The 21687-nt window shown below is 37.3% G+C and overlaps 1 protein-coding gene across 1 annotated transcript in view; it reads left to right on the forward strand.

The window, feature by feature from the left end:
• Positions 1–20689, forward strand: part of LOC110443664 (SCO-spondin-like) — a 39801-nt gene extending 19112 nt beyond the window's left edge. The window contains exons 17-30 of the mRNA XM_021488025.1: positions 1258–1422; positions 2194–2358; positions 2605–2769; positions 3551–3715; positions 4476–4640; positions 5074–5238; positions 5453–5617; positions 5974–6138; positions 7086–7250; positions 10822–10986; positions 12595–12771; positions 13189–13341; positions 15060–15503; positions 19226–20689. Coding sequence (XP_021343700.1) covers positions 1258–1422; positions 2194–2358; positions 2605–2769; positions 3551–3715; positions 4476–4640; positions 5074–5238; positions 5453–5617; positions 5974–6138; positions 7086–7250; positions 10822–10986; positions 12595–12771; positions 13189–13341; positions 15060–15503; positions 19226–19287 — 2486 coding nt within the window. The 3' untranslated portion in view covers positions 19288–20689. The remainder of the gene's footprint in view (positions 1–1257; positions 1423–2193; positions 2359–2604; positions 2770–3550; positions 3716–4475; positions 4641–5073; positions 5239–5452; positions 5618–5973; positions 6139–7085; positions 7251–10821; positions 10987–12594; positions 12772–13188; positions 13342–15059; positions 15504–19225) is intronic.
• The last annotated feature ends 998 nt before the right edge of the window (positions 20690–21687 follow it).

Here is a 21687-nt window from a genome sequence, read left to right on the forward strand (position 1 = left end):
CGTCAATATGCTGATGATTTTATTTTAAAATTTTGAAAACTTTCCATAATCCTTGTGGCTTCTGTGTTCCAGTGGATGGGGATTGGAGTTTGTGGTCGATGTGGGACGTTTGTACCCAAACGTGTGGTAAAGGAACCAAATACCGCTACCGTATCTGTACCGTAGGGGCCCACGGTGGGTCAAACTGCACCGGTCCGTCAGAAGAGTATGCACCGTGTAGCGAACAAGTCTGTCCCAGTACGTGTGATTTCTTATATGTTATACATTTTTGAAGAAACTGACAAACATGTTATTTCTTAAGAAATATACATGTACATTTCCTCTGTTTATCTCGTTACATTTAGAAAGCAAAATCATGATTGAGATTTTACAGTTTTTATCAAATGTATGAATTAGTATAAGTAATATTTCTCGAGTAAACAAATGTTACATGTTTTAGTCTAGAAAAGACTGAAATGTACGTATATCATCACACATAATTTGAAAGTTTTCTCAATAAACACTTATATGATAATTGCAAGTCCTGCTATTGTTACTGAAGGTTGTAAAACATAATTTCTTATGTCTCATTTCAGAATATGCCAAGATATATAGATCAGTATGGTTTGTTCCCAGACAGGTGAAAGACGTTCATCTTGATAGTGTCCATTAGTTTGAACTGCATATCTAAGCTATTAAGTTGTAGATTGATTTTAATATAAAAAGCTTACCTTGTTTGTAGTTCCTCGTAGTTTGCTTCTGATGCTTTGTGACAAAGAATATACCCACGCGGTGCTTAGTCAATGTCCCCTAGTTCCACGAGATGTATATTATACCATCTTTGCGTATTGCAGAGTTATCTTCTCTTGAGAGCAGGGATTGATTGTTACGTCATTTGTTTGTGATAGTATCGTCATCAATTTTTGAGAAAACGACGTAATTTTCTCGCACAAACCAATGACGTAACAATCAATACCTGCCCTCAAGAGAAGATGACTCTGCAATACGCAAAGATGGAATACCAAGCTATCACTATACAAGTGTAAAAACACAGGTCACAACTCCACGACACACAACACGACCGACTGAACTTCTGTAAACCATGCCGTTAAACGACTTTATAGTGCATATTATGTTTATCAAAAACGAAAATTATGAAGCCTATTTTTTCGAAATTTTAACGACACGATACGGTTAGTTCAGTTCGGTTTTTGAAGTGTTCAGCGTAAAATATGGATCATCAGTTATGTCATGCTTTCATATAACTCTGGATTTTAGTTGATGGTCTCTTCAACGAATGGAACGAGTGGGGCGATTGCTCCGAAACCTGTGGAGACGGTCTACGACTGCGCGAGCGCACGTGTGATGGCCCATACAATGGCGGACTGAACTGTTCCGGAGAGTGGACCGACGTTGGGGATTGTAACTTACGACCATGTCCCGGTGCTGTACATCTCTGTGTTATATCAATAATAACAATAATCTAGAACAAAAGTTATATTATTTATAATGCAAATTATCTTTTTTTCTTCGTATTTTTATAAGATAGCATTGTATCTACAGGATATGTTTTCTTCATTTTTATTAGCTGGAATTATATCAATACAAAAACTGAAATACCTGCTGTCTTTTTCTCGTTCACTTTCCTATATTATAAAATTAGGCATTTGTATTTCAACAATAAAATATCAATTCGTCCTAAATTACCTGTCTCGGTTTTTGCAATAACATACTGACGAGAGTATTAATATTTTTGTTGAGTCTAAGCTAGCAGTATTTTCATATCAATTATACCGAATTTTAAACTCTTTTGTATAAGCATTATAGTGCTTTTAGTCTTCTTATGCAATTCAATCTTAGTACCGTTTTCTCGACTCTTTTTCTCTCTATTTCAATGTATGACTTCCGTGGTCGTGTACTCTACACAACTACTAAAACATACTTCTGCAGTGTTGTATCTTCTCTATTTATACCTTTTAATAGAGTAGACTTTTTTTTACTTTTTTTAACTTTTCTGTATATTTTAATATATGCTTTTGCAATTTGAAGTTCGCTGCTGATTTGCTATAATTTTACCTGTAATGATATATTTGAAAAGAAATATATAAAATAAACTTGATAGCAAAATAAGAAACTCCAACAAGTGGCCAAGGATATCTTAAACTAAGTACAGACGTGCATTTGTTGGTTTTTACAACTATTTTTCCATTTTAGTTGACGGTAATTTCACGGAATGGATGGATTGGTCGGAGTGCAGCCGCACATGCGGAGGTGGGAATCGAACCCGAGAACGTGATTGTGAGGGAACTATGTACGGCGGTAAGCCTTGTGAAGGAGAGTACAACCAGACGGAAGGATGTAACCCGCACGAATGTCCAAGTAAGTAATACACTGACTCAAATTGCATTGCGGTCATGTGAATTGATTTGAATTTCAATAACAAATTAAAACATATCTAGGAATCTGCTATCCCTCCTTTGATTGATTGAAACAGAGGAAAAAAACATCGGTTGAAATAAATTAACAATAATAAAAAAAAACATAATTTGCTTGCAGCTCATGAGAGTAATAAATCAATGTCTTTGAAGGTCAAACAACTATTGTTATGTAAATTATTCGTTACAGTCGACGGAGTGTGGGAGTTGTGGGGCACGTGGGGCCAGTGCAGCGTCACGTGCGCCAATGGAACACAATGGCGAGACAGAGAGTGTGTCGGCCCCTTCTACGGTGGTGCCAACTGTACGGGGCCTACTAACGACAGTCAGGACTGCTACCCCCGACCATGTCCAGGTAAGGAAGACTTTGTCGTGATATCAGTAGTTGTTGTCATTTGTTAGGATCTTTTAACAAGTATTGCCGTGTATTTACAGATACGTGTTTAGATTAAACATATTTTATTGTCATAAATGTGAAAAAATAAGGATTTGCCAGAAGTTTTTTCCAAACTTGATAACATCCATTTCTTAATTACTACATCATTTACATTTCTTCATACATAATGAACGGTAGTGAAAAACTGTTTAAGTAAGAAAACAGGAAGTGAAAAGGGGGAAATCGAATAAGAGTAAAATACATAGGTTACGTCGAGACATAGATATTTGATAATGAACAAACAGATAAAGAATCATCACTTAGAATTGTTTTCTTCAAAGTTGTCCGTAGCATTCATATAATATCTTATGTAGATATACCATGTTTATTTATAACGATTGTCCCGGTAGCTTTTGTCATATGGAAGAAATACGAAATTGAATTACGGAACGATAACAATTCAATAATTAGATTGTTTTATATAAATGCAGAGCATACACATACAGCTGATTGTTTTCTGTCTTTTTCTATTATTATTATTATAGATGCTCAAATAGAACGTAAAAAATAATGACAAAATAATCGGAATTGGGTGAAACATTAAGTCAAGAAAGCATTCGTATGAATAACTTTCTACAATCTAATCTACTTTTGGATAACTTATATATGGAATCTATTTAAATTCACATAAATCAATTTCTTTTGGATAACTGATCAAGTCAGTTCAAATCTTATAAACGTGTATTAATTACGTTTTCAGTGGCCGGTGTGTGGGAGACTTGGGGAAGCTGGGGTATGTGCAATGTCACGTGTGGAGGCGGAGAACAAATGCGGTCACGTGATTGTCACGGACCGTTCTATGGTGGTGATGATTGTCAAGGCAGCAATGACGACTTCCAAGTCTGCAACACACAAGAGTGTCCAAGTATGTAAATGAAATTCCATTATTAACGTGACTATTGTCAATGGTGAAATAGTGACGAGCGTTTTTATGCATCAATTTATCGAGCATCTACAGCAAAATAGACAAAGCATTTCTAGCCGCCCATCGTGATGTGATTTATTAAGGTAGGATGGTTACTCGTCCGTAGGTTTGGCCATAAAGCTGCACTATCTGTGATATCAGGTATATTGAGATCTTGACCGGTTTCGAGTACTTGCCGTTTGTGTACTCGAACATTAGAAATTATCCAGTTAACTAGTTCCTCAATTTCCATACTATTGCTTTGAAACTTGGTTGGTTTTCATCCATTAATCATTGTTGTGCATGTGTATCCGACGTATTGATATATAAATCAATCTACAGAGTGGTCTCCCTTTTGTTACTTGTCGAAGTTCAGCAGACTTTTTAGTTCCTTAGATTTCTTTTAAAATAAGCTCGGTTTACTAACATCAATTACCATACTTTCGACAAAGTTCGCTGAACTGTGCAGCATGTAACTGTGCGGTACTATGGTTACAATCACGTCCAGACTTAAGTGTAACTGTGCGGTACTATGGTTACAATCACGTCCAGACTCCAGTGTAACCGGTATACGAAGCAAGATGAATAAATATTATCAAAACTATGTGATAGTTCCAAACATCTACTACTTTTTGTTTGATAGTTCTCGTGGATTATATTTATAAAGTTTGGCCCTTGTTGTACAAGGTATGTACCCCTACGTATGTTATGTGTTATATAGTCGACTGTATCTGGCTGGACTGGTCGAACTGGGACGACTGCAGTGTGACCTGTGGTGGGGGCAATCACTCTCGGTACCGAGACGAATATGGTCCGTTCTATGGTGGACCTAACTGTACAGGCCCGGACCAGGAGACCAAAGACTGCAACACACATTTCTGTCCAGGTACGGAATAATTTAGTTTAATTCATTATTTCCATGCGTATTTTTTTGATGCAGTCGGTTGCTTTGACATCAATCAAGAAATGAAAAAAATCATTTCAAAAATAACATGTGCGTATGTACTTTTGTTTAAGACTGATGTTACGCGAAGCTTTTCTAATACATGTGATCTACTGTAGGAGCAAACGTGTGTATGACCAAGCAAGCGCTGTTTAATAAATCTTCATCTTTACAGGTTACGAGTTCAGAGGAATGATAACCCTTGCAGGAAGGGGGTAATGATTTGTCTTCCCATAGATGTGCTCATTTTATTTTGTTAGAGAAAGAAACGTTTTTTTCATAAGTTTGAATCCCCTTTTTTCATCTATGTTTTCTAACAGTGAGTTTGTTATATACATAAATCAAGTATGTTACCCACCTTTTTATGCTATTACAGTGGACGGGGTGTTCACGTCCTGGACCGATTGGTACCACTGTAACGTGACTTGTGGGGGAGGCATCCAGTGGCGCAACCGCACGTGCGACGGACCTTACTACGGCGGGGCCGACTGTCCGAGCGACTATGAGGATTCAAGAGAGTGTAACATGCACGAGTGTCCAAGTATGTGTTCTACTCAAATAAACGAATAACAGAACCTGGTATATTCGGAGTTTTACAATATTTTTTGAATTTATATATAAAATATACTCAAGTATGTTTTATCATTAAAGACTCGTTAAAGAGTTCTATGTTATAAACAAGTGCCAAAAATATATCAACATAAAGATGTAACATATTGCAATATACATCTGATACAATTTGAATCTTGTTACAGTCGATGGCGTCTTCACCGATTGGTCAGATTGGTTCTCATGTAACGTCACGTGCGGAGGCGGAGAACAGTGGCGTAACAGGTCATGTGATGGACCGTATTACGATGGAGCGGATTGTGAAGGCGACAACGAGGACAACAGGGAGTGCAATACACATGAATGTCCGAGTAAGTCTCATTCCTAGTATCTGTATGTTTGTCGCATCCCATTCTTTCCAATGTCTACATACATCTGTAGGAATAAGCAAATTCTGCCAAGTAATATTGGGAGTGAACATTTAACATTGTTGCTTTTTTCCGAGACAACGATTTTAAGATTTTCGCTGCTTAGGAAATCCAAAAAGTCAACAAAACAGTAAAATTTCGAATTTCAAAAGCACCGGATGACACTGAAAAAAAATCAAATTAAAAAATTCAACAATGCATGAAATTACATTTGTCTTACATAAACGCAAAATTGTATTTATATGAATAACATATATAGCTATTGAATGGTATAATTAATAACAAATGTTTACCTTCAGTTGATGGCATTTTCATGTCGTGGATGGAATGGGGACAGTGCAACGTGACGTGCGGCGGGGGTGGACAGTACCGTCACAGAGAGTGTGACGGTCCCTACTACGGCGGTGCTAACTGTTCCGAATCCTGGGTAGACTACCAGGACTGTAACACACACAACTGCCCTGGTCAGAACCGACGGATTCCACACTTGTTTTTCTATTTCTCTTTCAGACATCTATGCCTCCTCAAAGCTTTGGACTCTTGGGGATTGGGATTTGCACCTCTATGGTTTCATGTTGCACAATTCTTCCCTATACTATTGCTCGTATCTCCTTTTATCATACTTATATCACTGTGTGTTTGTTCACACTCCTCATGCGCTACACGATCATATTCACGACTAACATCCATAATATGCCTCATCCATCGTATTTCTCCTTCTATAGTGACCGCTGGGACTACTAGTACCACTGGTAGTTAGAAGTGGTACTGGTGGTCACCGTTGGTAGTTGTTGATTATCTGTGAATCAATATGTAAGGTTGTCATTAGCATCATTGTATCCTATTAATAATAATGAATAATATTGACTATAAATTTGATTAAAGTATAGCTCTTTATCATAAGTTAAATGCTGTACATTATATATATGTAAATAATTTTTATGATAAATATTATGATTATTTTCACACCAAAGAAATAATGTTTGTGAAATGAAATAGAGATAAATATCTGTCTTTAATACAGATTAACAGCATTGAAAAAAACACAACGTCATGTGTCGGTAAAAGTTTATAAATCACATTGCGATTTTTTTTGTTTATAAATGCATTAAATGTACAATAAAGTGTTCTCATTAACGAATTATTGAAATAGTTTTAAATGCAAATGTAAACGTGATGAATGCTTTGATTTATCTTTGTAAGTTTAAATATTTTACAACACTATTTGATATTTTGACAATTGATTACATTTATTTGAACAGAAATTAATTATTACAATCAATTTGACTTGAAAATATTTCTTATATGATATTATATACATATTTAAATAATGATTAAAATATACAAACTGTTCTATTGTTTATCAAAGCATATTATATGAGCAGCGTTCTATAAGTGATATACATTACAGTCGACGGTTTCTTTCTGGAATGGACTGCTTGGGGATCCTGTGATGTCACGTGTGACGGAGGGTTCCAGTTACGTACACGAGAGTGTAACGACCCGCTGTATGGCGGGGCTTCTTGTGTTGGTGACTACAACCAGACACAAGACTGCAACACACACAACTGTCCCAGTAAGTACCACACAGAAGACTCTAATACACACAAAACTGTCCCAGTAAGTATCACACAAAATACTCTAATATACACACAACTGTCCCAGTAAGTACCATGCAAAAGACTCTAATACACACAACTGTCCCAGTAAATACCACACAAAATACTCTAATCCATAAAACTGTCCCAGTAAGTACCACACAGAGGACTTTAATACACACAACTGTCCCAGTTTGTACCACAAAAAATACTCTAATATACACAGCTGTCCCAGTAGGTACCACACAGAAGACTCTAATACACACGACTGTACCAGTAAGCACCACACAAAAAACTTATACACACAACTGGCCGAGGAATTAGTACCACACAAAAGACTATAATACACACAACTGTCCCAGTTTGTAACACAAAAAATACTCTAATATACACAGCTGTCCCAGTAGGTACCACACAGAAGACTCTAATACACACAACTGTCCCAGTAGGTACTACACAGAAGACTCTAATACACACAACTGTACCAGTAAGCACCACACAAAAAACTTATACACACAACTGTCCGAGTAATTAGTACCACACAAAAGACTATAATACACACAACTGTCCCAGTAAGTACCACGCAAAATACTCTAATCCACACATCTATCCCAGTAAGTACCACACAGAATACTCTAATGCACACAACTGTCGCAGTAAGTACCACACAGAAGACTCTAATACACACAACTGTCCCAGCGGGTACTACACAGAAGACTCTTATACACACGACTGTCCCAGTAAGCACCACACAAAAGACTTATACACACAACTGTCCCAGTAATTAGTACCACCCAAAAGCCTATAATACACACAACTGTCCCAGTAAGTATACACACAACTGTCCGAGTAATTAGTAACACACAAAAGACTATAATACACACAACTGTCCCAGTCAGTACCACACAAAATACTCTAATCCACACATCTATCCCAGTAAGTACCGCACAGAATACTCTAATGCACACAACTGTCGCAGTAAGTACCACACAGAAGACTCTAATACACACAACTGACCCAGTGGGTACTACACAGAAGACTCTTATACACACAACTGTCCCAGTAAGTACCACACAGAAGACTCTAATACACACAACTGTCCCAGTGGGTACTACACAGAAGACTCTTATACACACAACTGTCCCAGTAAGCACCACACAAAAGACTTATACACACAACTGTCCCAGTAATTAGTACCACACAAAAGACTATAATACACACAACTGTCCCAGTTAGTACCATACAAAAGACTCTAATACACACAACTGTCCCAGCGGGTACTACACAGAAGACTCTTATACACGCAACTGTCCCAGTAAGCACCACACAAAAGACTCTTATACACACAACTGTCCCAGTAAGCACCACACAAAAGACGTATACACACAACTGTCCCAGTAACTAGTACCACACAAAAGACTATAATACACACAACTGTCCCAGTTAGTACCATACAAAAGACTCTAATACACACAACTGTCCCAGTTTGTACCACAAAAAATACTCTAGTATACACAACTGTCCCAGTAGGTACCACACAGAAGACCCTAATACACACAACTGTCCCAGTGGGTACTACACAGAAGACTTTTATACACACAACTGTCCCAGTAAGCACCTCACAAAAGACTTATACACACAACTGTCCCAGTAATTAGTACCTCACAAAAGACTATAATACACACAACTGTCCCAGTTAGTACCACACAGAAGACTCTTATACACGCAACTGTCCCAGTAAGCACCACACAAAAGACGTATACACACAACTGTCCCAGTACCACACAAAATACTCTAATACACACAACTGTCCCAGTAAGTACCACACAGAAGACTCTAATACACACAACTGTCCCAGTGGGTACCACACAGAAGACTCTTATACACACAACTGTCCCAGTAAGCACCACACAAAAGACGTATACACACAACTGTCCCAGTAATTAGTACCACACAAAAGACTATAATACACACAACTGTCCCAGTAAGTACCACTAATATACACACAACTGTCCCAGTAAGTACCATGCAAAAGACTCTAATACACACAACTGTCCCAGTGGGTACCACACAGAAGACTCTAATACACACAACTGTCCCAGTTTGTACCACAAAAAATACTCTAGTATACACAACTGTCCCAGTAGGTACCACACAGAAGACTCTTATACACACAACTGTCCCGGTGAGTATCATACAAAAGACTCTAAAACACACAACTATCCCAGTAAGTACCACACAGAAGACTCTTATACACACAACTGTCCCAGTGAGTATCATACAAAAGACTCTAAAACACACAACTATCCCAGTAAGTACCACACAGAAGACTCTAATACACACAACTGTCCCAGTAAGTACCACACAGAAGACTCTTATACACGCAACTGTCCCAGTAAATACCACACAAAATACTCTAATCCACAAAACTGTCCCAGTAAGTACCACACAAAAGACTTTAATACACACAACTGTCCCAGTAAGTACCACACAAAAGACTCTAATACACACAACTGTCCCAGTTAGTACCACACAGAAGACTCTTATACACACAACTGTCCCACTAAGTACCACACAAAAGACTCTTAATCACACAACTGTCCCAGCAAGTACCACACAGAAGACTCTAATACACACAACTGTCCCAGTTAGTACCACACAGAAGACTCTTATACACACAACTGTCCCAGTAAGTACCACACAGAAGACTCTAATACACACAACTCTCTTAGTAAGTACCTGCCACAGGTCTAACACATACATCTATCCGTGTAAGTAACAGACAGACTGTAACATACACAACTGTTCCAATAACTACCAGACACAAAACGGCACTGTACGTACTGACACAAAACTAACACACACAACTGATCTATTCAGTACCAGAAATACGACTTTCCTCATAAGAAATATACAAAATCAAGTTAATTCATGCCGTATGATAAATAGTCGTCATTATCATGGCTACGCCGTAACTAATTTGAATGTGAACGATTAAACTTGATATAAAAAAGCTATAAAAGGAACAAAATAAATAGATGAAATAATTTAAGATTATTTTTAGCCAGACACAGTAGTTGGAGGAATATAAGGTAATAATAGTCTCTTTGTATAGTTTATCTCTATCTACCTGTTGCAAAACAGCATATTTCAAATTCAGTGGTTTACGTTGGTTATATTGAATTGATTTATTGATATTTCAGTTAACATTACTGCCAAAGGTTCTTGTGATTGTTATCAATGTGTATTTTGTCAATTAACGTCATGTAGAAATATAAGCCTGATCTATCTCAAAGTAGTTATATTCTGTGAATTATAACCATCTGATGTCCTGATAATCGTTTGTACACGTATAAGTTCAGTTATGTCATACCTATTAGGTGTAACGCTGTCACAGCTGAATATGCATCATGGTTTCTTTGATCAGACAAATTGTCAATAAATACTAAAATATCACATCAAATTAAGTTTATTAATAAAGTTATTAAATAACATCCTACTTATCAGAGTTAATATACTGATATTAAAGAATCCTCAATATAATTACAGGCGACGGTGTATGGAAAAGCTGGAGTACCTGGGACGAATGTAGCGTCACCTGTGGGGGAGGACTGCAGACCCGGAACCGGACATGTGACGGCCCATACTACGGTGGCGCACAATGTCCGGGAGTTGATAATGAGGACCAAATATGTTCCACAAACTTGTGTCCAAGTAAGATTTCACGGAAAAAAACAAATTCATATGAGTGCTGATACAAATGCGATATAGTTTGCAAAGATAATTTAATATTATTATAAATTATTGCAATCAATAAAAAAAATCAATTTAATTAAGTACATTTTACTTCGTTTTCTTTGATTTTGCAATTTGACATATACTTTTATAATAATTTCTGAAGATGTACCCTTTACTGCTGACTATTTTTTATGTAAATCATGAAGTTGTTCATAGAGTGTTCATTGATCATTGCGATTTTGTTATTTCAGACATTGTTCATTACCGTCCTTGTGCGGTGACATGTCATTATTTTGTTGTCCCATATATATATATCAAGTTTGTAGCCTTATTAGATTCCTACTGTAACGTAAATCCTTCGTGCACCCTCGTATATAGCGTCTAATCTAAACTTTCCCTCTCGCTCTTATGGTCATTACTTCTATGTTTCACGCTTTGCTATGCACATCAATTTGGCTTGGACCTTAATCGTACTGTTCATATATTACATGCAAATATGACAGTAAGTGGCGCTACATGTAAATATGGCAGTAGGTGGCGCTACATGTAAATATGGCAGTAGTTGGCGATTTGGCAAGCTCACTGTCAGATTGTCTACATTGATAACATCTAAATGGTATGAACTATGAGGATAAGAAAGGCACACTGGAACTCGTGTTCCTCATTGCATTTGTGTTTGATGTATGAAGTATTAGCACATCAACGTCAGATGCAAATATCGTGATATCCACTCATCACGATGAACTCTGCGGCTTTGATAATCACGATGTGTCCCTATTTACTTTGTACTTGATGCATTTCTTTGTTTTCTGACTTAATTCAAAAAGCCATGCATAAATCAAGGCAGCACTGTATGGCGCTTATTTTCAGCGGAGGTTTTATACTTTCTTGGCATAAAAATACGCGCAAATTAAACACAGCGCAACTGTTGCTATTTTATGAATTCGGTATTTACAATGTAGTATCTATTTAAAACAATCAATCTAAACTGCGCAAATATGTTTCAGCACAAAATCTCTTAAATAAGCCCTATACACTATGGATAAATTGTTTATTTTTGAAAGATAGAATAACAAAACTGTGATAAAAAAATTGACAGTTTATTTATTTGTAAATCAAACATTGAGAAACGGTCGTCCAATGTCGCTTTTATAAATACGCGCAAAATGTCAATCACAAATGCGTCAAAAAACTACGAAAATCTAACGGTAGCAGGGTATTTATGTAAGGACAATCGTGATTAATTATTAAATCAAACATGGAACATATCAGACGATGTTCTCAATATCGTAACTAACATTTTGTGAGACTTTTAAATTTTTGGAAAAATTAAGATTAAAGAAATCTGATGTCTGAACGACTTGTTATTGTAGCCCATTGTTTCATAGATTGTTTCTTGTTGTTAGAGCGATGATATTTTTTTCAATAAAAAATGAGCAAATAAAAAAAAATCAATGATATGTTTACTCTTTAGTTTCTTAATGTGGAAGGAAAGATAAAAGTAACAAATAACGTATGATCTTCTTCACAGAATAATATCCGTTACGTTCTGTTCCGTTCTGAATTGTATAATTATCATTGCAGTTCCAGGAGAATGGCTCGAATGGTCCTATTGGAGCATGTGCTCCACCACGTGTGATGGGGGTGTGAGGGAAAGATCTCGTTTGTGTAACGAGACTTCATACGGAAATCTAACAGCCCCTTGTCTCAACAGTAATCATTCATCGGAAGCCTGCCACACATATCCGTGCCGTCCATTCGGTTGGTCAAATTTATTTGCTTTCGATCATGAAATTCTGTCAAAAAATATTATCAAAGTGCGATCTTTAGCTAATTTTGGTTATCAGTTTAATCTAAAGTGATTATTAAACATTGTATATATATCATTCAATAAGTCATCTATTATCACGGAAAGTACAGGGTTTATTTCACTTTACACCGGTAGGTGTGTGTTATATAGAACACCGTTTATGAGTCAACCTCGTTTTGCATCTTCTTGTTGGTGTTTAACATCTTGCAATGCCAAGTTGCTGTAACCTTTTCTTTACAAAATAGTTTGGACATTCTGCAAAGAACGAAGGTGGATAGATTAAGAGGTTCCAGTGTATTATTAATTCAGTACAATGTTATAATCTCTTTTTTGTTTAATATGTAACGACTTCCTTTTGTCCAATCCAGCGCGACATTGTAGTGACCTTGCCGTCCTTGGCCTAGTCGACTCCACCTATGTTGAAATACGTCTGTCAGACACTGAAGTTGGAGAGGAAGAGAAGGGCTACAAAGTGTTCTGTGACATGGAACTAGAAAACGGTGTCGGGGTCACTGTCATAGGTAAAGTATTGATGTGACATCACTTACATTCAACCAGAAACCTTGTCGGGGTCACTATCGTAGGTAGGTACTGGTGTGACGTCGTGTACATGGAACTAACAACGGTGTTGGGGTCTCTTTATAGGTAAAGTATTGGTGTGAAATCACGTACATTGAACCAGAAACCTTGCCGGGGTCACTATCGTAGGTAGGTACTGGTGTGACGTCGTGTGCATGGAACTAGAAAACGTTGTCGGGGTCACTGTCATAGGTAAAGTATTGGTGTGACATCACGTACATTGAACCAGAAACCTTGTCGGGGTCACTGTCGTAGATAGGTACTGATGTGACGTCGTGTACATGGAACCAGAAACCTTGTCGGGGGCACTATCGTAGGTAGGTACTGATGTGACGTCGTGTACATGGAACTAGAAACCTTGTCGGGGTCACTATCGTAGGTAGGGACTGATGTGACGTCGTGTACATGGAACCAGAAACCTTGTCGGGGTCAGTATCGTTGGTAGGTACTGATGTGACGTCGTGTACATGGAACTAGAAAACGGTGTCGGGGTCACTGTCGTAGGTAAAGTATTGGTGTGAAATCACGTACATTGAACCAGAAACCTTGTCGGGGTCACTATCGTAGATAGGTACTGGTGTGACGTCGTGTGCATGGAAATAGAAAACGGTGTCGGGGTCACTGTCATAGGTAAAGTATTGATGTGACATCACGTCCATTGAACCAGAAACCTTGTCGGGGTCACTGTCGTAGATAGGTACTGATGTGACGTCGTGTACATGGAACTAGAAAACGGTGTCGGGGTCACTGTCATAGGTAAAGTATTGATGTGACATCACGTACATTGAACTAGAAACCTTGTCAGGGTCACTGTCGTAGGTAGGTGCTTGTCTGACGTCGTGTACATGAAACTAAAAACGGTGTTGGGGTCACTGTCATAGGTAGGTACTGATGTGACGTCGTGTACATGGAACTAAAAACGGTGTCGGGGTCTCTTTATAGGTAAAGTATTGGTGTGACATCAGGTACATTGAACCAGAAACCTTGTCGGGGTCACTATCGTAGGTAGGTACTGGTGTGACGTCGTGTACATGGAACTAACAACGATGTCGGGGTCACTGTCATAGGTAAAGTATTGGTGTGAAATCACGTACATTGCACCAGAAACCTTGTCGGGGTCACTGTCGTAGGTAGGTACTGGTGTGACGTCGTGTACATGGAACTAAAAACGGTGTCGGGGTCACTTTCATACATAAGGTTCTGTTGTGATATCGTGTAAATGGACCAAGAAAACGTGCCGGGACACTATCATAGGTAGTTGTTAAGTATTGATATGATATCGTGTAAATCTCATCTTTATGCTTAATCAAGGGGATTTTATATTCGTAGCATTTCCCCTATATTTGTTCGGTGTAGGATAATTGACTTTTAAAAGATTGGTATATATATGTTAGGCTGCGTATTTGAAGGCAATGTAAGGACAAAATAACCTATGTTTTCTTTTGAACTTGTTCATTGAAAACTTGCTTCATATAGGATCAGCAAAGTAAGTATGTAAAATGCAGAAATATGGAATATCGCCAAACACATTTTACATTTGACTTAAAACGAGAATTGTTTTTCTAAAGAGTATCTTTTATGATGTTTCATATAGGACAACCTAATTAGATGCAGGTGTATTTAAATTTATGTACAGTTTCGCTTATTTATTCTTCTCTAGATCATAGCGAGATGGGTGTGCACTATGTGAGCGGCTATGAGGGCGCCGGGTCGTACAGGATCATTCCCCAGTACGGAGAGGATATGCCGTTTGCGGAGGCGGCCCTGTTGGTTGATGCGTCAGCTAATTGTTCCCAGTACGTGGAGTGGGAGTGTAAAGGTGCCGTCATCCACAACCCATACAGCTCCGATAGTTATACCACCTATTTTGTCAACAGGACCAGCCGCAGCCGCGGGTCCCACGAACCCAGCTCCGCCGCAAACTACTTCCCAGGAGGAGAGGTCGGAAGCAATGCTTGCGCGTGCGGCATGGACCATAGCTGCGCCGGAGGTCCAGATGCTTTGTGTAACTGCGATATCAACGATAACGTCATCAGAAAGGATTTTGGTAACATAACATACAAGCCCGATCTCCCCCTTCGGGCATTCTGTGCTGGTGACACAGGTAAGAGGCTAAATTCGTGATAATGTATAATGTATCAATCTTCTTTTATCTCCGATAACGATCCCACTCCGACGCGTGCTTGTTTTTATCATGGCTTGCTATGTCTTCGGAACACTAATGTATGTTTAATGAAAAGCATCAGCATCAACTATTTCAGAGAGATTCGATGTGTCTTGTTGTCAGGTGGCGTTATTTGCGTAAAGCGAAGCTAAGACGTCATACAATAGTAGGAAATGACATGTGTCTTGAAATCGACCATACTTAAAATTGAAATTGCTTTCAGATATTTCATTTGCCTTCTCTTTATCATTGCATATATCAGAGCATATCACATGGATATATTCAAACATATATAAGATGACTACTCCTTGTAAACATCTATACAATATCTCCTCTTGGCGTGTGCTGATGCAGCTTCCGGTATGTGGATATACATACGACTACCTACATGGACTAAGTTGTGCTCATGAAGTTTTAATGTTTCTTTCATTCACTTGCATATAATAACAGTAAACAAATAGAAAACACGTAAGCATCTCCATATACGTTTGATATTAAGAAAGAGGTCCATGTGAAATATCTTATTAATTTGATGACGTCTGTATATCACATTTTACCCTTACTAAATAATTATTGGGCCACTCTAGTGTTAAAGTGAAAGACAATATAATTTTGAATTGAGAACAGGAACGATTTTTCGAAGTAATATAAGAAGAATCCGTTTTTTGCACATTTTATTGTTTGATTTTAACATTATATAATAAATGCTCTTCATTGCAGGATATTAATACAAAACATTGTTTTCCATGTAGATTGCATGTATTTGATTAAAATGTGATACTTTAATTAACATTTTGAAAAGGAATGTTACAATGATAAAACTTCAATTCAACATGATTGTAATGTCAGATCCATTTGCTGCAATTACTTTTACTTTTGCGGTCGCTATACCATTGCGATCCATCTACAACCATGTCGTCTCTTTCCTTACTGTGATCTTGTGTTCCCTCTCCAAGGTAATGTTGCGGAGGCTGCAAATCTCACCATCGGACCACTCATCTGTTTTGGCCTTGCTTGAAAAGAAGGAAATTAGGCCGGGATATTCTAAAACAGAAAGCGAATCCGGATATTTAGATGTCGTATATTTTGAAAACGACAAAATGTCGCGTGACTTTCAAGCGGGCCAATCACTATATTGCTTACATACATCATCAGCACAGGTATCACGTACAACAGAAGTCACGACAACCATTAACACTTCTGGAATATAGTGATTGGTCCATTTGAATCTCACGAGACTTTTATCACGTGTGTTGATGTGTTTGGATTTGAATTTGAAATTTCTATGTTGCGGCATGTTTTGTCGGTATTTTTGTAGAAATCCTGTAGAATATTGCTGTGTGTTATTTCTGTGCAAAGGAGTTTGTCACCATACCTCCATGTTGCATCCTCTTCCCTTGTCGCTATTGACCTTTTTCCTTCTCTTCCTTTTGCTTATCTCCTTTACCTCCTTCACTTCCCTCAAGTCTACTCTTTATCACAAATGTGACTTACTTAGAATCTTATATCACTGTAACTAGTTTCCATCTTTCATTCAACTGCTTACGGTTCTATATTCTAGTCCTGTATCCTCCCACCAACCTTCTTACCTACCATCCTACCTATACTTACCTACCTACCTACCTACCTATACCTACCTACCTACCATCCTACCTATACCTTCCTATCTACCTATCTACCTATACCTAACTATCTGTCTATACCGTCCATTCCACCTACCTACGTTTCCTTTCTACCAACCATCCTACCTTCCTACTAACCACTCTACCTTCCTATATACCTACCTACCTACCTATCCTTCCTTAAATAACCACTAATATGTTTTCATTCTTTCTTTCATTTTCCATCTTCATACTGACAACCTATCAAGGAATTTTACCTCCTGAGATGTGTAGCTGCTGTTTACTTTTCACTACAAACCGCTTTGAAATGCGCTGAACCCACTAATTAGACACTATTTACACAGATACCGTAGATGTCTTCATAAACATTCTGCTCCAATATCAATTATTTTTACGCGAGAATCTGTTGTCATCTGTTGTACTAGCATAGTGATTAGGTGAGGTGTGGTGTAGTTATAATTCACGCGAGTCTATCTTAATTATTTGTATATTAAATGACAACGATCATATCAGTTCGGCAAAACTTACCATAGCGCACACACATATGTTTTCTTAACTAATTGGGACGTTCGTATCAAATGTTTACACACATAATAATGTGTGATGACTGAGATAAGAATGTTTAACTCTTCATAGAATAGGTGCTTCACAATTTGATCAGGTTCTTATCATCCGCAATAAGATAATACTCGTCATTAACAATTACTATGTTCATCCTTTTCTAATAATATGTCTTTCAAATCGTGTTTTGCTAAACGATTAACTCGAAACATTTTTTAATGAATCGATTGCGTATTACTTTTATACAAAATCTATATTTTTCATTCCTTCATTCCGCTTAGCTCTTCTTGGAAATATTTAGGTGCTTCCTTTTCGAATTATTCTTTCTTTTCATACAAACATATTGTGTTTAATATTTTGAGCATTAATGCATTGTTCAGTGGACAAATCAATACTGTCAATTTTAATTTCAATCAGATGAACGGGTTTCAATACAATTCATAAAAAACAAATCTATTTTTGGCAGTCGCGAACTTGATCAACATATAATGTGTGTAACACACAAAAATATCGGCGTACAACAATTCATTGTAAGCTTCAGCGCTATTACAACACTATTACAACGCTAATTGCAATATACGTAACATGCTGAGCGTATTATAGAACTTTTAATCATTTGCGTAGGAACCATAAAAATATGCTAAGGACCATAGACAAACCAAACCATTACTGCTGCATTTTATAACGTTGTTACCTTAACCAGGAGGCGCTGCTTGGCGTAAGGGTTGCCATTGTTTACAGTTCAATAATGAATTCTTTTGCGTAACTCTACCATCATTGTCAAGTCTAACATAAATATTGCCTTTGTCGTAAACAGGAGACGAGCGAAATGAACATGGAAACGCGACGGTAGGGCCTTTGATATGTTTTGGAATATCTTAATGAGATGGAAAGAGTGAAAATTACTCTCTCTCTCAATCATATTGGACATCATCCCATCACCGGACCACCAAACCATGATTGCATGTTGTTACACAAGAAGTGACGAGTTGTAAAAAGTGCTGGTTATATTCAAAACCTCATAAAGTCTAAACTTTCTATTCTTCTAAATGGAGAAGGAAAACAAAGCAAAAATTCTATGTTTTCTAATGTAATATTTATTTATAACATTAAAGAATATTTTGAAATATGACAAATGCAGTAAAATTTCCTGCTCCTAATAGTTTGAAACTTTAAAAAAATCTCCACAAACTACTATTTTAAATCGAGCCGAAAAAAGGAAAACTCAATGTTTTCGTATGTTATATCTGTTTTCGGCATTAAAAGATATTTTTCACTTTTAACAAGTCAGTCCATTTCCCTTCTCCTTTTGACCTTGCATGCTTGCTTGTGATGTGATCACTGCCCGTGACGATACAAACTCTGATGCATGTCGGCTGGACTTTACTGCTCTTGTATATATTCTTTAGAAGTCTCCTTCGGCTCTTTGCAACTGTTAATGTGTGTGTCCTTTTTCTTCTATTTCCTGTGATAATCTAGGCAAAGAGGACGAACAAGGAAACGCTACAATTGGCCCTCTCGTCTGTTGGGGAGATGTGTAAGACAACGGTGTAAGAAATCAACCACGAATTATCTCCCTTACCTCTCCTCCCTACCTTATATCAATTTTTCTTAAATGAAATGAAATTTTACGCTTTCAGGCTTGTAAGGAGTGTTGCTTTAGTTATGTGTTTTGTGGTTGTTTGTCGCCGACACAATTCTGGCTGCTTCAAAACATTTTTGTGAAATACTCACCAATAAACACATGCATTTCCTTCCAGACACCACCGTTAAATTGCACCGACTGTGAAAAGTATTCATTTTGGTTATTTGGTTAAAATGATGTCGTCTATCCCTAAAGAATATTCGATTAATGTGATGGAAAGGGAGTTATTTCAGGTGTATCAATTGAAGTTTTACCACAATTAAAGCGTGCTTCTACAATGCTTTTTACACATAGAGAATCAAATTATCTCAAAATGAATTACATAATTAAGGATCCAGGAATAGTAACAGTCGTGCGGTAAATGGAACTCTAACGAGATTCCCTCTAACTTTGTTCATCTTTGAAGTTTTGGGCTTTCTTCACTGGTTGTAATACACATTCAATTTGTCTACAGCGGGCTAGCGTTTAGTCTAGAGACATATGACGTGAGATTAAGTGGCCAGCCTCTCCAAGGATCTAGCCTTCATATCAAAATACGCGGTTGAGTATGTCATGTAGGCTGTCGGAGGATGTCTGTATCTTAAATGGTGTTAAATAAAATAGAAATACGATAAGCTAGTTATCTATGTTAGAACATGCATTATATTCAGACAGTTACTGGATCGTTTTTGAGTTGCAGCAGACGCAACCTCGTTCAGTGTAATTATATATACTATAGATCTTAACAAGCTCCTGGTAAACTATTCTTCGTGCAGGCGTTATATGATCATTCTTTTACGTCGATACAATAAGTGCGCTACTGAAATAGCTGCGTAAATCATATTAATTAACAATGTCAAAAGCATATCACGTAGATTCGAGATGAGGGAAAATCGGCGAGGCGTTGTAAGTTAATCTGATCATATAAAAAGGTTTTATACCATCTCTTGTGTCGGTCCCAAATACCGTCATCTTGGCTCGGGTAAGACAAAAGTCATAGTAGGAATGTGAAATGCTGTCGTAGACGGATTCTTCGTCAACATATCATCTATTTCGTTTCAGGGTAAATGAATTATTGTCGCCCTGCGGTTCTAACGAAATAGTTTTATTGCTATTGGAATGCAACCGAATGCTAATGAGAAACAAGCGTATCTGTCTGAAGGTATGACCTCCCCTCCTGAAATTAATCGAGTATTCTTCCATAATGTGTGATTAAAGTGAAAAATTAACAGCAAGATCAAAATGTCCATCAAAATGAGAATCAGAGATAGGCGACAGTATCTGTCTTGTTATTCACGATCTGGAAATAAAAAAAAATCACTGCAATATCGTTGTTAGAGTTTTTTTCTGTAGTTTATAGTGTTTGAGGACAGATTGAATCTCATTATTACATGTTGAAGTTATCATTCTTCGCAAACATATTTAACGATTTAAATAAAGAACGTCCAAAAGGATTTTACCAACCTGCCGAAAAAGCAAAAAGTGCAGATTTGTAAAGATGATATATATAAAACCACGGCTTATAAATGATGTCAGTAAACGATTTATGGATAATTACAAATTGTTTGTCCAATTGAAATTTTCATAAAAATAGACTTTATACAAATTTATATTTAATTCATTAAGTGTTGTGGCATTCAACATTAAGAGTCTTAATCTAATTCAAACACTTTGAATGGATATTCAGTTTTTTTAAATTTCCCAAACTAAAAGTCGAATAGCACACCTTGCGCAAACAACAGATACTGATTTGGATTCTAATGACGGGCGCAGCACATGGTGAATACTAAGAGGACGGTAGGAGAAAGCATGGTAAATGACAGAATCAGACAGCAGCTTAAAACCGTTAAACTTGGTCGGCAATTGTTGTCGTTGAGTTGTTCAAATTAGATGTCAATTGTTGTCGTGGAGTTGTTCAACTTGGATGACATTGGTTGTCGTGGAGTTGTTCATCTTGGATGTCAATTGTAGTCGTGGAGTTGTTCAACTTGGATGTCAATTGTAGTCGTGGAGTTGTCCAAATTAGATGTCAATTGTAGTCGTGGAGTTGTCCAAATTGGATGTCAATTGTTGTCGTGGAGTTGTTCAACTTAGATGTCAATTGTTGTCATGGAGTTGTTTACCATTGCTAATTAGAAATCTGTTTGCTGTATTTTTTTGCCGGATTTTTTATGTTTATTTTATGAAGAAAAATATCAGGTGCAGTTACACTTGTGAGCAAGAGCAAGAAAATTAATCAGGTGCAGTTACACTTGTGAGCAAGAAAATATATCAGGTGCAGTTACACTTGTGAGTAAGAAAATGTATCAGGTGCAGT

Source organism: Mizuhopecten yessoensis, unplaced genomic scaffold (assembly GCF_002113885.1).
Source record: "Mizuhopecten yessoensis strain PY_sf001 unplaced genomic scaffold, ASM211388v2 scaffold716357, whole genome shotgun sequence".
In the NCBI taxonomy this organism is placed as follows: domain Eukaryota; kingdom Metazoa; phylum Mollusca; class Bivalvia; order Pectinida; family Pectinidae; genus Mizuhopecten; species Mizuhopecten yessoensis.